This window comes from Lissotriton helveticus, chromosome 8 (assembly GCF_964261635.1).
Source record: "Lissotriton helveticus chromosome 8, aLisHel1.1, whole genome shotgun sequence".
NCBI lineage: Eukaryota > Metazoa > Chordata > Amphibia > Caudata > Salamandridae > Lissotriton > Lissotriton helveticus.
The window spans coordinates 1,504,474,749-1,504,488,023 of NC_136069.1; the positions used below are offsets into that span (position 1 = coordinate 1,504,474,749).

The following is a 13,275-nucleotide window of genomic DNA, read 5'->3' on the forward strand; positions in this document are numbered from 1 at the left end:
CTTCTCAATTAATCTCCTGGTAAGCCCAGGATTCCTTCTATTTAATGATGCAATCCAATCAATGGTTTCTATTCATCCAAATATTTCATTTTATTCATAAATCCATGAAATGTCGTTTCATATGTTTTTTCAACTTAATATATTATTCATTTCAATTCAATTAACTTGCTCTCAGTCCAATGCATTTCGGGCTATCATGCCCTTCATCGGGGACCGTTAACTGAAACAAGGTTCAAACACAATGTAATCAATATGATGGTCATTATTAAACACAAAACATACATAATGCGAAAATCGGTGCAAAAATACTACTGTGCAGATCAGTGAAAACCCCGGTGACTTTGTGCGATAAAATGAACTTAAAAAACAGCCCTCAGGCACTCACATGATAGAGTCTTTAACTGTTTTGAATCACGACTTGATACACTTTCAATGTGATTCAACTGCAAAAACATCAAACATCATGTTGTATAAACTTCAAAAGAATTCAGCAAGACTGTTAAATTTTGATTACGCACACAAACTAGCGGTGCGCTTTATCTCTTCATGTTCATTTGTTTCATTTTTGTAACAGTTCTCTCATGTAACATAACTGGTTCTATTGTACAGTGCTCTGACACCTTCGGGTAAAGTCTGCGCTTTATGAAAAATGCATAAAATAAATAAATAAAATAAAATTGGCTTTGCCAGTGCTTGTTATTTGTGTTTGCGAGGTGTCTGCCTTAAGCACCTTGGGACGCGACTTCTAATTGGTCACCACTCAATTTTACACCAATCCGCAGCTTGCTAAGGCGGGACCAAATTGGACATCTGAAACACTATCACGTAAAATGCTTCCGTTCAGATAGGGGCCATGTTAGGCGTACGTCGTGTGCGATGCTGCTCAGTATCTACAACGAAGGAAAGAAATAGGTTGCATCGCATATGTACGTCTCCTTACCAGAGAGGACGAGGGAAGCAGCGGGCATTGTGTGTGTGCCGATTTGCCACCGAATGGCACCTCTGCTTGTAAATGCGCTGAGATCGATGCTTGTCAGCCAGCCCAGTTGCGCCCACAGCTTCAAGAGCGGTTGTTATGGAGTCGGCGTAAACTTCCGGAATGGTAGACGTCACTTCTGGTGGTGGACGATGGTAGTGTACGTTGGCTGTTTTTTTGTTAAAAATAAATATTATATTGTTTGTATTCAAAATACGAGGTATATAGCGTTTTGGGGAATATACAAAAACAGAAAAGCACAGTTACAACTGCTTATTACCTGCGGTAGAAAGTTACAGCTATATTACAACACTTTGAAGAGAACCGGAGACTGATGTGCATAGCTGCCAAGTTTTCGGATTGGTTATATGTGACATCTGCATAGTTTCAATGCTCTTATGAGTGATATTCAACTAAAAAAAATGAGTGACACTTTTTCGCGATTAAAAACTGTTGGGTCCTGGACACGTTCTAGTGTTCCACCTCTATTTGCCATAGCTGCCAAGGTTTCAGATTGCTTTGTGTGACATTTTCACAATTTTAGTGCAATTATGAGTGATATTTCAACGACTATGAGTGACACTTTCATTTGATCAAAATCAAGCACTGAAGACTAGGGAAACTTATAAATATTGGTAATTACAGCCATTTGAGCAGCAAGAAACACTAAGAAGATCTTAAAACTGGTGCACAGTGCTAGAAATGGAAGGGTACTTATGTGTAAATGTGCGAGGCGCTCTGCTTCTAAGCACCTCAAATCACACTGCTTCGGAGACCTCCAGCCCTCCATGGGTTCTGGTGCACTCTGTCCACTCATGACTCTCTCTATAACTGCCAAGATTTCAGTTTGCTTGTGTGTGGCATTTCCATGATTTCAGTGGACTTCAGAGTGCCTTTCTACGGCCAAATCATGGACACTTTGAATGACCATTATCTTCTGTGGTGCTTAGATGGCTTAGATGGCTTGCATAGTTAAAGTGCTTTCTCAGTCGCAGAAGCAGGGGATGTCATAGCACTATAAATAGACAATTCACTATGCCCTACTTCGCCAAGCAGGATTCAATTATTTCTCTCTCCTTAAACACAGGTAGATATGACATCTGTAGGAAGACTGAATTATCAAGTGAGGTTTCACATATTTCTCACTGATTACTTGAACTAGCATTTATCTTTCATTTGAGGTGTGCGCTTTAGATATGTAAAGGTGAAACACCAACGAAAATACATACAGAATAATGTAGTGCTGTTTAACCACTTCTTTGCCCAAAGCTCTGACACTGCCAGCATTGCTGCTGGACTCCCGGACAGGGAAGGCGGAGGCTGAGTCAGTAGAGAACATCATGTGCTGGGGGGCACTGGGGTGCATTATAGTTTCTCTGTGCTGCCCTTGGGGGTCATGCCACCCTGCAGGCTGCTGTCTAGTGCTACTGCCAGGCTCCAGTGAAGTCACGGTACCTGCAGTGACAGCTGAAGGTACACTGGCTCTCCCAAGTGCGCCGCCACATGAACACATGGGACTGGAGGCCTAACAGCCTGCCTGCCCTCCACACACGTGGATTGTGGTGCTGGGGGCTCTTGGGACGGGCTACGGTTACAAGAATGGTGCGAGGCAAATCATTGGTGGGCCCATTGTGGCCACAATCTCATGCGTGGACCGTTGCCGACCAGTTTGTTTCTGTCTCCCGCTGCACTTCTAATTCTTCTCAGCCCTGATCATTAGCTGCACACACGCTGGCCACTGCACCGATGCGGTTGGGTCCAGTTGCGGCCCCCGCGGGGGGTGAGCAGCCGCGAGCGCTACTATATTTATAATGTTGCCATACTGTACCTGCTACTAAGTTCACAAGGAGACCGGTGGCGGGGTCGAGTCTGTCGCGGGATCACAAACCATCACGGCAGCCTGTGTTGCGAGCTGTCATTCCCATTGCACAACAGTCAGTGCAGTCTATAAAGAGAGAACTGTAAGGTGCTCTTGCACGCACCGCAGGAGGCAGGAGCCCTCAGCCGGACCGCCTGCGCATTAGTGAACAACTCAAAATTTAGCGGTGTCAATTGATTGGCCCAGGGCACAGTGACTCCACCACTCCTCCTGACGTCAGTGAACTCGCCGCGCGGTGCCGGCTGATATACATTGTAACAAGCAACACTCTGCAGTTCAGCAGCAGCTGAGCCAGAGAACCCTCAATCCTGCCAGGAGCAGCCATGTGCGCGCTGCCACTCAGCCTGTATAGTACTTCATTATAGCGGGCTCCAGGCTTGACAGAGGAGGAGGCGCTATAAGGCGTGACATTGCATTTCAGTGCGGTGATGCGGATCATCACACTAAAATGCGTTAATGTCACGTCTGATGCGTGATACTTGGCAGGCCTGTGCACCCCACTCTACACACCCACCCATCATAGGCGTCACTGGTCAGGTGACCCTGCAAATAAAAGGGGCAGGGCGCACATGCCCTGGCCAGTTCTGGTACCCAACTACAGTGTGTCAGTGTGGTCATTTGCATAGCATGTGGGCCTAGCGGGCCCAAGACGCCACATTGGCGATGAGGGGGTGTTACCCCGTGTGCACAACAGCTGCTGCTCTGTCGTGCCCTGAGGGGAAATGCAACCTGAGGCACCCTGCACCCGTTGCCTGTAAGGCATGACCCTGCAGCCAAAAAGTGTGCGCACACTTGCGCCAGGATTGAAGAGTTGGGTGAAGTGCTGCTGCATGGTCGAGTAACCGTCCCCCACCCCACCCCGCCACCGCCAATGTCTGCGTGAGGCGACGAGACCACCCATCTGCCAGCAACAGTAAGACAGTGTCTACGGTCCGCCACAAGCCCATGAAGTGACACCTGTAACTAACAGTGCTGTCCAGATAGTGGTGGATGGTAGGAGGCGCTGTTTTTCAAATACTGATAGGTGCGAAAGGAAGCCTAGCACCCGTGGCTGCGGCAAGAGCTGAAAAAAATACTTCTGTGAAGAAGAAGAGGGCACCAGTAGCCTCGCGCATGAGACAGCAAAGGTAGGCAGAGGCTGCCATGCACCCCTGGAATCGTCCTGCTACCCCTAGGATTGCAGAGAAGCAAAGTGCGTGGTGCAGCCACCCACATGACCTGAATCGCGCCATGCAGTGCGCCGGAATTAAAGCGGTCAGAAGGGCAAAACAACATTGAAAGAGTCATCCAACAAGAACATATACAGCCCCCGTTCCTGTATAGCCAGCGTTGGTGCTTCAGGGTAGCTGCACTCAGTTGGCATGAAGTGGTAATCACGGTGTCACCCTGTAATGACCGGATTTTCTGACCAAGTTAGCAGCTGACCCAAACACCACAAACCCAGTCATCACGTAACTCCATCCCTTCCCAGTCCCTATTTACAACAGTACCTGGGGTACTTACCTGGGAATGGGGAACCCACAATATGTACAAGCTTACACAGCTAATATACCACTAAATCCTATAGGAACTATGGAATTTCATCCTGCATCCTATGATCTCACCTTGTAACTCCACAGCAATCTGGCTCGGGCTACTCTACTCTCTCTTCTCGTGTCGGAGAGCAGCACTATTCACTTTATAACCCCACAGCAATCTGGCTCGGGCTAATCTACTCTCTCTTCTCGTGTCGGAGAGCAGCACTATTCACTTTATAACCCCACAGCAATCTGGCTCGGGCTAATCTACCCCCTCTCGTGTCGGGGAGCAGCTCTATTCACTTTATAACCCCACAGCAATCTGGCTTGGGCTATTCTACCCCCTCTCGTGTCGGGGAGCAGCTCTATTTACTTTATAACCCCACAGCAATCTGGCTCGGGCTATTCTACCCCCTCTCGTGTCGGGGAGCAGCTCTATTTACTTTATAACCCCACAGCAATCTGGCTCGGGTTATTCTACCCCCTCTCGTGTCGGGGAGCAGCTCTATTTACTTTATAACCCCACAGCAATCTGGCTCAGGCTATTCTACCCCCTCTCGTGTCGGGGAGCAGCTCTATTTATAGTGTTCCCACTTGTAGCCCCACGACTATCCTGCCTGGACTACTCTACCCCCTCGCTTCTCGGGAAGCAGCACTAATATACATCTTTCCACTGTCCTATTGATACCTCTCTCTCTCTCTTGGGGAATCTCCTAAGTACTTAATATCTACTGGAAGTATCTATCTCATATGAATTGTTGTTATTATCCAAATCACCACACCCAAGAATTATTTCCTGGTGTGGAACTCCCATTACTCTCCGTCATCAGTTACCTGTAGGAAGGGAATAGCCCATCCTTCCATACGACAGTATCTGACTGAAAAGAAAGGTTAGCTCCATCATGGAAACAATACTCGGATGCAAAAGGGGTCTCTTTATTACACAATGATAAAATGACAAGAAGCTAAACAACTAATGCTCTTTATGACACAATGATAGAATGACAAGACAAAGAAAACATTCCAGCCCTAGATAATGCGGCGCCGTAGGCTGCCACCGCCTGCCACAAACAAACTTTGAAGCTCCTGCGCCATATACCTCCCATCCAGTAAGGAGGAGAACCACAGCTGCCTAGCAACAAGGCCACAGCAGTAGAGAGACAGCTGGTGAAGAGCGGTGAGTGCATTGCCGCCTAGTGGTGGCTTGATGCACCACAGCCTGCTACAATTGCATAAAGCTGGCCCGACACGGAAAAGACTAGGAAAGGCAAATACCGGATTAGCAGGGACAAGCGAGGCCCAGTCAGGAGGCTCCCAGCTCAGGTCTCCACTCAAAGCAAAGCAGCCACACAAACACAACTACTGCAGAAACAGATCCCCACCTCCCACACTGCAAAACACACCCTGCTGCTTCCATCTGAGAGCATCACCCCAGCACCTGCCTGCACATCACCCACGGGAAAGCAACATGGCTTGCAAGTGAATACATCTGCCTTAGCACATGAAATGTTGCTGCAGCGCTACCTAGTGCCAAACCAGCAGAAACAGCCGGCAACAATGGGACGGCTGCTGCAACCTACTGTTAAAGTAAAGAGAGAGGAACGCCGTGCCTGTCCATATACAATACCCTTATGAGCACTGCAAGGCCCTGATGAGTATCAAGGTCGGGAAAGAGAATTCTGCAGTGGTTCCGCCACAGGCAGTAGAAAGAGACATTGAAGCGTGGTAGATAGTGCTGCCCAATCACAGAAGTGTTAAGCCTCAGGACACATCAGCCACCCTCAGCACATCACGAGGGAGTAGCAAGACATCCACGGAAAACTGCCAGCACATGTGGCCGCCATGTGCCAGGGACGCAGCCAGTAGAGGAAAGAAGGGCCTCACAGCACTCCTAAGACTACATTCCATGCAGCCAAAAGACTGATAGAAGAGAGCGCAGCACGCCCAAGTGCACTTCCTAGGCGGCTGAGGAAGAGAGACTGAAACCCTGTTGAAAGAGCTCCAAGAAGCTCAAAGCTGCCCAGCCAAGGAACAAAGAGGTAAAGCCAGTGGTGGTATAGCTCGTTTTTAATTCCAAATAATGTGGTCCTAAGTCACAGGTCCACCTTATTTTGGGTCAGTACGGAGTTGCACTAGGGAGATACTTCTCCGTAGCACCAGCATATTTACTAGGGTTGCACATCTTTCTTTCACCATCACTACACTTTCTTTTCTCTGTTCTTCTTTATTATTTTTGATGTGGTAGTGCTAATGATGAGAACCTGAGTCCACTGGTGAGAACCAACCAGCGGACTCCCATGGTGTTACTTCCGTGAGGTACTCCACATCTTTACTCACATTTTTCTCACATCTCTGGGGATTTCATTTTAGTTATACACTGCACTACACAGTAGGATGTATTAAAAGGGAACAGAATATTAAAATTGATCAGGGATTCGTGACAAGGGGCAGAGTATATATACTAACTGCCCAGGTAGCACGCCAAGGTGGGTGCTACAATAGACATCGAAATCCATACAGAACTGTTAAAAAAACAGCGTCAGGTCATACAGTTGTGTTGAACCAGTGAGTGGGGGCTTGACCTGACAGCTAAAGAACCCCTGTAGCTCCTTGTTAAAGATACAGCCAAGGAACCTGCCAAGAGTCCAGGAAAGGCAAGAAGACCAAAAGCAGCCAAGCCGCATAAAGGAACAAGGAGATCGTGTGCTGTCTGATGCCACCACAAGCAAGTAAAGTGCACCATACCCCTGAGTGGGGAATGGAAACCACCGCAAGCCAGCAAAAGTAGGCACACAAAGCGCCAGAAGAAGGCGCCTTAACGAAGGACCAAGAATGCAGGGTCCAAGGTGCGCTGGCTCAGGCACCCAGAAGCTTGACAGCATGGGCAGGCGCCCGGGAGATAGAGACATCTCCACAGAGAAGCACTGCTGAATGCAGCACAGAAAGCATCTACATCTCCTCTGCACCAGCGAACGCCGCAGCGGGCCGAAGACGGCAGTGGTCTCCCTCACACTGCCTCGACAGAGTCGCCAGTGGCCCCAGATAGGCAAGAGGAGAGTCACACACTCCACGTGGCAAGCTGCAACGAGTGCTCCGACAACAGGCGACACATGGCCGGATGCCACATTCACACCGCAAGCAAGGAGCACGTCACTCAACGTGACCAACCCTGCCAAGCATGCCTGAATGGAGGCAGGATCAAGCGCCACGACGGCACAGCCTCGAGGCGCAAGCACGAGTGAAGAGCCCTCGAGTGAAGAGCAGAGGAGCGTCGCGAAAATCCCTGAGGAGGGGAAGGGGCCTGCAAGAGGCCCTCAAGGAGAAGAAGCACGTCCTACCAACAGGACAGACCTATGAGAGGTCAGCAGCAAAGTAAAGATCGTCCCAAGAACCGGACGCAACCAGCGAGAAGTCCATGTGGCGCGAACATGAGACATGTAGCAAGACGCCACATCCAAGTGATGAACCTGGTCAGAAGAAGGAGAGCATGACGCCACTCCACGAAGGAGGGCAAACAACCACCACAGGCGTGCAAGAAGAAAAGGAGAAGAGCGACAGGACAGAGGACTCATACCAGCACTGGAGAAGGTGTTCATTAGCGCAAGCGAGCCACCGGGGTCCAGCTACGTCACTGGAGACAGCTTCGCGTGAGGACCAACCGTACGCCTCGAGCTAGCACAATCTGTGTCCAGGCCCCAAGCTTCACAGTGCGACCATTTACTCACAACATCTAGCAGGTGCACCGGCCAGAAGACAACCGTAAGTGGGCATAAAGTCCCTCTATTCCTCCTCACTCTACGAGGTCACCGAAAACAAGAGATTGCTGCCTGCTGCCCAACCGAAAGAAAATGATTGTATCCATCATACAGGTGCATCATCACCAAGAACATCTGAGGAGCATCGGACCACCAGAGTGGATCCAAACACTCAAGACATCCGGAGTTCAACAATGCTAGCCACCCAGGAACCTTCTGTGTGGCCCGTAAACCTGAAGCCTGCCGAAGAAGAGCATACCCAACCTTTGGACTATCCACCCTTGGGGTTACAAGAGGCTTGGCCGCGGCCCTGATGGGAGTTCTGCAGCCACCCCTCAGCGCGGCTTACTAAAGGCCCGCACAGCCCATGCGGCCATGTGGCAATCCAGGGGCAAGGGCCTCAACGGAGTTCCTGTGAGATGGGAATCTGAGTCGGGGAGATGCGTCGGCAGCAGCTCCACGGGAGGCACCGGGAAGCATGGAGGTCGTGGATGGAGACTGGTCACCCAAAGATCATCTGAAGAAGGCATAGAACCCTAGTCCTGACGGTGAGAACACACTGACTGAGACACCACCCTCTGCGGCTACATGAGCGATTTGGCTGTGGACCTATTGGCAGTTCCTCAGCGAGGTCCTCACAGTCCACAATGTCCCGTGGCAGCCCGGCAGGAAGGCCTTCCAGGAGACTCCTGTGAGAGGGGAGTCCAGGCAGGAGAGGCAAGTCTGAAGTTGCTTGGCTTTCAGGAACTGGAAAGCATCATCGCCTACAAGGTAGGCCCTCATCCACCAAGATCATCCTTTGTTTGCATGTTGGCCGCCCACCTGAGCCTGAGCACCTGCAAAAATATCTCCAAAGTGGACTCCACCACCGCTACAGATGCATCGCTATTTGAACTTTGTAAATAGACTCCAACACCGCAAGACCAGGCCGGTCTGAACTCCATCATCGAGGTGGACCAAAGCCTCCTGACCGTGTGGTCCAGAGCTCCAGCACTGCCCAGTAGATTGCCTGAAGAGACTCATTGGTGCTGTGTATTGTTGTTTGTTTTCATCATAGGTTGGACTTTTGTCTGTTCCTTTTCATTAACGTTTGGGAGGGATGTGGTTTCCTGCTGGACACGTTCTAGTGTTCCACCTCTGTTTGCACCCCACACTGCACACCCACCCATCACAGGCGTCACCCGTCAGGTGACCAGGCAAATAAAAGGGGCAAGGCGCACGTGCCCTGGTCAGTTTGCGTACCCAACTACAGCGTGTCAGTGTGCTTATTTGCTTAGCATGTGGGCCCAGGGCACAAGACGCCACAAAAACGAGCAATCAAGTGCTTTGAAACCTCTAAAATATAAGAAACTTGAAACTTTTGAGCCCTGAAAAGTTTTTAAAATAACTTGGAACTAATGCAGAACTTCTAAAGTCAGTAACCTATAACCTCTTTCTAAGATGTCATTCTATAATTCATAATGAGCAGCAGAGAGCACAGCTCAGGAAAAGCACTGGTTGCTTCTGAGCTGAGCTGAATACAGCTCATGAAATAACTTGGATAAATTCGGAGATAACAGTATGTACTTTATAGTTAGTGCAGATTGCACATTTATGAATGAATGAATGAATGAATGGGAGTCTTATAATGCGCAAAACTTAACCCCGAAGGGTATCAAGGCGCAGATAACAGACAGAAAATCATAACAAAGCAAGAGGGTGATATAGTCATAGTTAATTAATTAATAAGCCAGGGAAAAGAGCCATGTCTTCAAAAAGTTTCCGAAAAATCACCAGTGAGGGTTGGCTAGAAAGTTCAGGCGGGAGAGTGTTCCACAGTTTGGGCACCAGGAAGGAGAACGCGCTTCCTCCCCATCTCACCTTATTGAATCTCGGGACGGTGAGCAGGTTTTTAGTGGATGAGCGAAGTGGTCTATTGGGGATATAGGGGCTGACTAAGGATTGAGGGCCAGATGTAGGTAGCCTAATACCAGTCGGTAACGGCCGAAAATCGGTGTTTTCGGCCGTTACCGACCGGTATTTGGAAAATGAGATGTAGGTCGCCTGAAACCGGAAAAAATACCGAATCAGTAGATTACCGGCTCGGTAAAGATACCGAAACGTCAATATTTCCGAATCTGTAAAATTACCGATTCGGAACAAATACCGAGTCGGTAAAAGTTCCGACTCGGTAAAATTACCGATTCGGAACAAATACCGAGTCGGTAAAAGTTCCGACTCGGTAAAATTACCGAATCGGAAATTGCGAAATGGAAAATACCACGCCATCGAGATGTAGGTGAGCCTTAAATTACCGATTTGCTCCGAAATTCGGTAATTAAGAGTCGGTATTTAACATGGATTGCAAGCAGGTGGTAATCAGGTGCAGCCTATAAAAAAGGGCCCCAAAATGCAACACTGGAACCACAATGGCGGCTTTTTACGTCATAGCAAGACGGCTAAGGCTACAGGCAGCAGGTGAGAGAGAATGGAGAAGGGAGGAACAGGTATATAGGCAAAGGATTACACTCCTCCAATTGACAGAGCCAGAGATACTGCAGAGATACAGACTGCACCCTGAAACCATCATGGACCTGATCAGGGACCTGCATCCACTCCTGGACCACCCAAGACCAAGGGCCCATGCCATCCCACCCCATGTCCAGGTGCTCTGTAGCATACACCTCCTAGCATCTGGGAGCTACCAGAGTATAGTGGCAGCGGTAGGTGGGGTGTTCCAGAGCTGCCTGTCGCGTTTTTTCCAAAATTTCCTGGATGCCATGATGCAAAGAATGGATCACTACATCCACTTCCCAGACACTGATGCGGACTTGCTCAGGACCAAGACTGACTTTTACCTCATGGCAAACTTCCCACACGTGATAGGCTGCATTGATGGGACCCACATCCCCATTTGCCCCCCCAGCTGCCACAGAGCACATATACAGGAACAGGAAGTCAACACACACAATTAATGTACAAGCAATCTGTGATGCCAAGTTCATCATCACCGATATAGTGGCCAGATACCCAGGAAGTACCCACGATTCATATATCTTCCAAAACAGTGGGATCTATACCCGCCTGACAGCGGGTGAATTCGGGGAAGGATACTGCTAGGTAAAGAAATGGGTGACACTCCCTTGATAGATGAAGCAGACGTATGTCAATGTGTGCATCTGAGTAATGTATATTTTGTCTTCCACTTTAGGGGATAGTGCATATGCACTCCGTTCCTTCGTCCTGACACCCTACCTCAACCCCACAACCCCCAGCCAGAGACGTTACAATGTGGCACATAAATCCACCCGAAACATCATTGAGCGCACCTTTGGCCTCCTGAAGAGCCGGTTCCGCTGCCTCCACAAAAGTGGGGGGGCACGGCAGTACACACCTGAAACGTGCTGTAAGATAATTGCAACCTGTGCAATGTTGCACAACCTCGCAACTAAGAGGGGCACAGAGGTGGAATTGGAGGAGTATGTAGACCATGACGATGAGCAGGCACTACCAGCAGCCAACACAGTCGGAGTACCAACACCCACAGATGGAAGACAGAGACGGACAGAAATCACACACAACTACTTCTGAGTAAGTATCGAGACAAAGCACGTGTTGTACGTCAATGCACGTAGTTTATTTAGCACTATGTAGAAAAGACATGAGCCACAAATGTCACATACTAGTGTGCCTGGCACTACTGTGTGTACAGGGGTTACCTCACCCTCACATGTCCAACTGAACATGCTAGACTCACTGCTTGCGCCCATGAACAGCCCCGCGTGATGCATGAGCTTGGCTGGGTTCAAAGTCTGCTGTGCCAGCGCCGGCACTCTGGTGTCTGCTACTCCTCCTTACTTCAGGGACAGGGGTGCTGCCCCTGCTACTAGTGGTATCTGTGTCCCCAAGACCTTCTGCTCCTGTGGTGGCTGACTGGTTTGTCAGCAACACTTCCATCGCTGTAGTGACTCTCTCCATCCCCCGTGTGAGGTCAGTACAGCAGTGCACCAGCCCCTCCTGCATTGCAACTGACCAGCGACACATCAGTGAAGTTGCATTTGCAAGTTGCCGCATGCCGCCTGTCTGCTGCTGCGTACGATGGCTCTCCCTGTGCCTTTGTGCACGGTCCAAACGAAGTTCCTCACAGAGTGTCATCACACACTGAGACATGTCCCTGACTCCCTCTGCCATGTCCTTCATGCTGTCTGCCATTGATGCTATTCCCTTGTTCATGTCTGTGAAGTTGGTGTTCAGAATTCGCATCTCCCTGTGTACTGCACTTATCCCTTTTGCCTGCAGGCGCTGAACCTTCACCATTGTGGTCTCGAGGCCTTGGAACACACTCTCATCACGGCCACTGCCGCCTGACTCCCGGACCCTACGACGTCTTGTTCCTTCAGATGGCCTGACAGGAGTGGATGTGTGACCTGGTGCATTCCCGGCCATAGACTGCATTGACTCCTCACATTCCCCTTCCTCATCCGAGGATGTTTGTAGGATCCTATGCGGGGGACCCTCATGCCTCACAGGCCTGAGGATTTCAGACACCTCGGAGTCTGCTGGTGTGTGTGATTGTCCTGACGCAGGTAGTGGTGAGCCAATGAGCACAGGAGATGCTTCCAGTTGCATGGTGTCGTCTGCCTCTGATATGTCTGCTGCTTGTGTGCATGGTGCTGTAGGTCTTGCACTGCTGGGCCCAGCATCCCTCCCTTCTTGCTCACTGCTATCCCTTTGGGGATGTGTCTTCTCCCTCACCTGCTGACTTGCGTGATGTCTCTCCTGTGGACAGACAGGGACAGTATCTTAGTGGTGCTTTCACCGTGTACATCAATATTAAATTACATTTTCACATCACTATTTTCTGCTCCTCCCATGTGTCTGATTGTATTGTGTGGCATGCCTGACAACATTTCATGTTGACTGCTCATATGGGTATTCTTATGACTACCACTCCCATAATGCATTGCAGGTGAGTACTAAAGTCAGAACTGGATTTCCTAAATGCATAGCCACATTGGGGGAGGTACACAGGCAGGGGGTGTGGGATGATGAACATGTCCCTTACCTTTCTTAGCTGCAGCTCGGGCTGAGCTGTCTGCAGCACCAATCCCCAGGACGCAGTCTGGCTCCAGTGTGGACTCCACTAGCTCTTCCAGGTCTGTGAGTGGA

At 49.5% G+C, this 13,275-nt stretch overlaps 1 protein-coding gene and 1 long non-coding RNA gene across 3 annotated transcripts in view; one reads left to right on the forward strand and one right to left on the reverse strand.

The window, feature by feature from the left end:
- Positions 1 to 1,114, reverse strand: part of ANKRD42 (ankyrin repeat domain 42) — a 322,945-nt gene extending 321,831 nt beyond the window's left edge. For both annotated transcript variants that reach the window (XM_078656238.1, XM_078656237.1), the window contains exon 1: positions 941 to 1,114. In XM_078656238.1, the coding sequence (XP_078512364.1) occupies positions 941 to 968 (28 nt within the window). In that variant the 5' untranslated portion in view covers positions 969 to 1,114. The remainder of the gene's footprint in view (positions 1 to 940) is intronic.
- On the forward strand, positions 1,007 to 12,949 carry LOC144772029 (uncharacterized). The gene is made up of 3 exons (XR_013599603.1): positions 1,007 to 1,136; positions 11,318 to 11,697; positions 12,406 to 12,949. It is a non-coding gene; the product is annotated as an uncharacterized LOC144772029 (long non-coding RNA).
- The last annotated feature ends 326 nt before the right edge of the window (positions 12,950 to 13,275 follow it).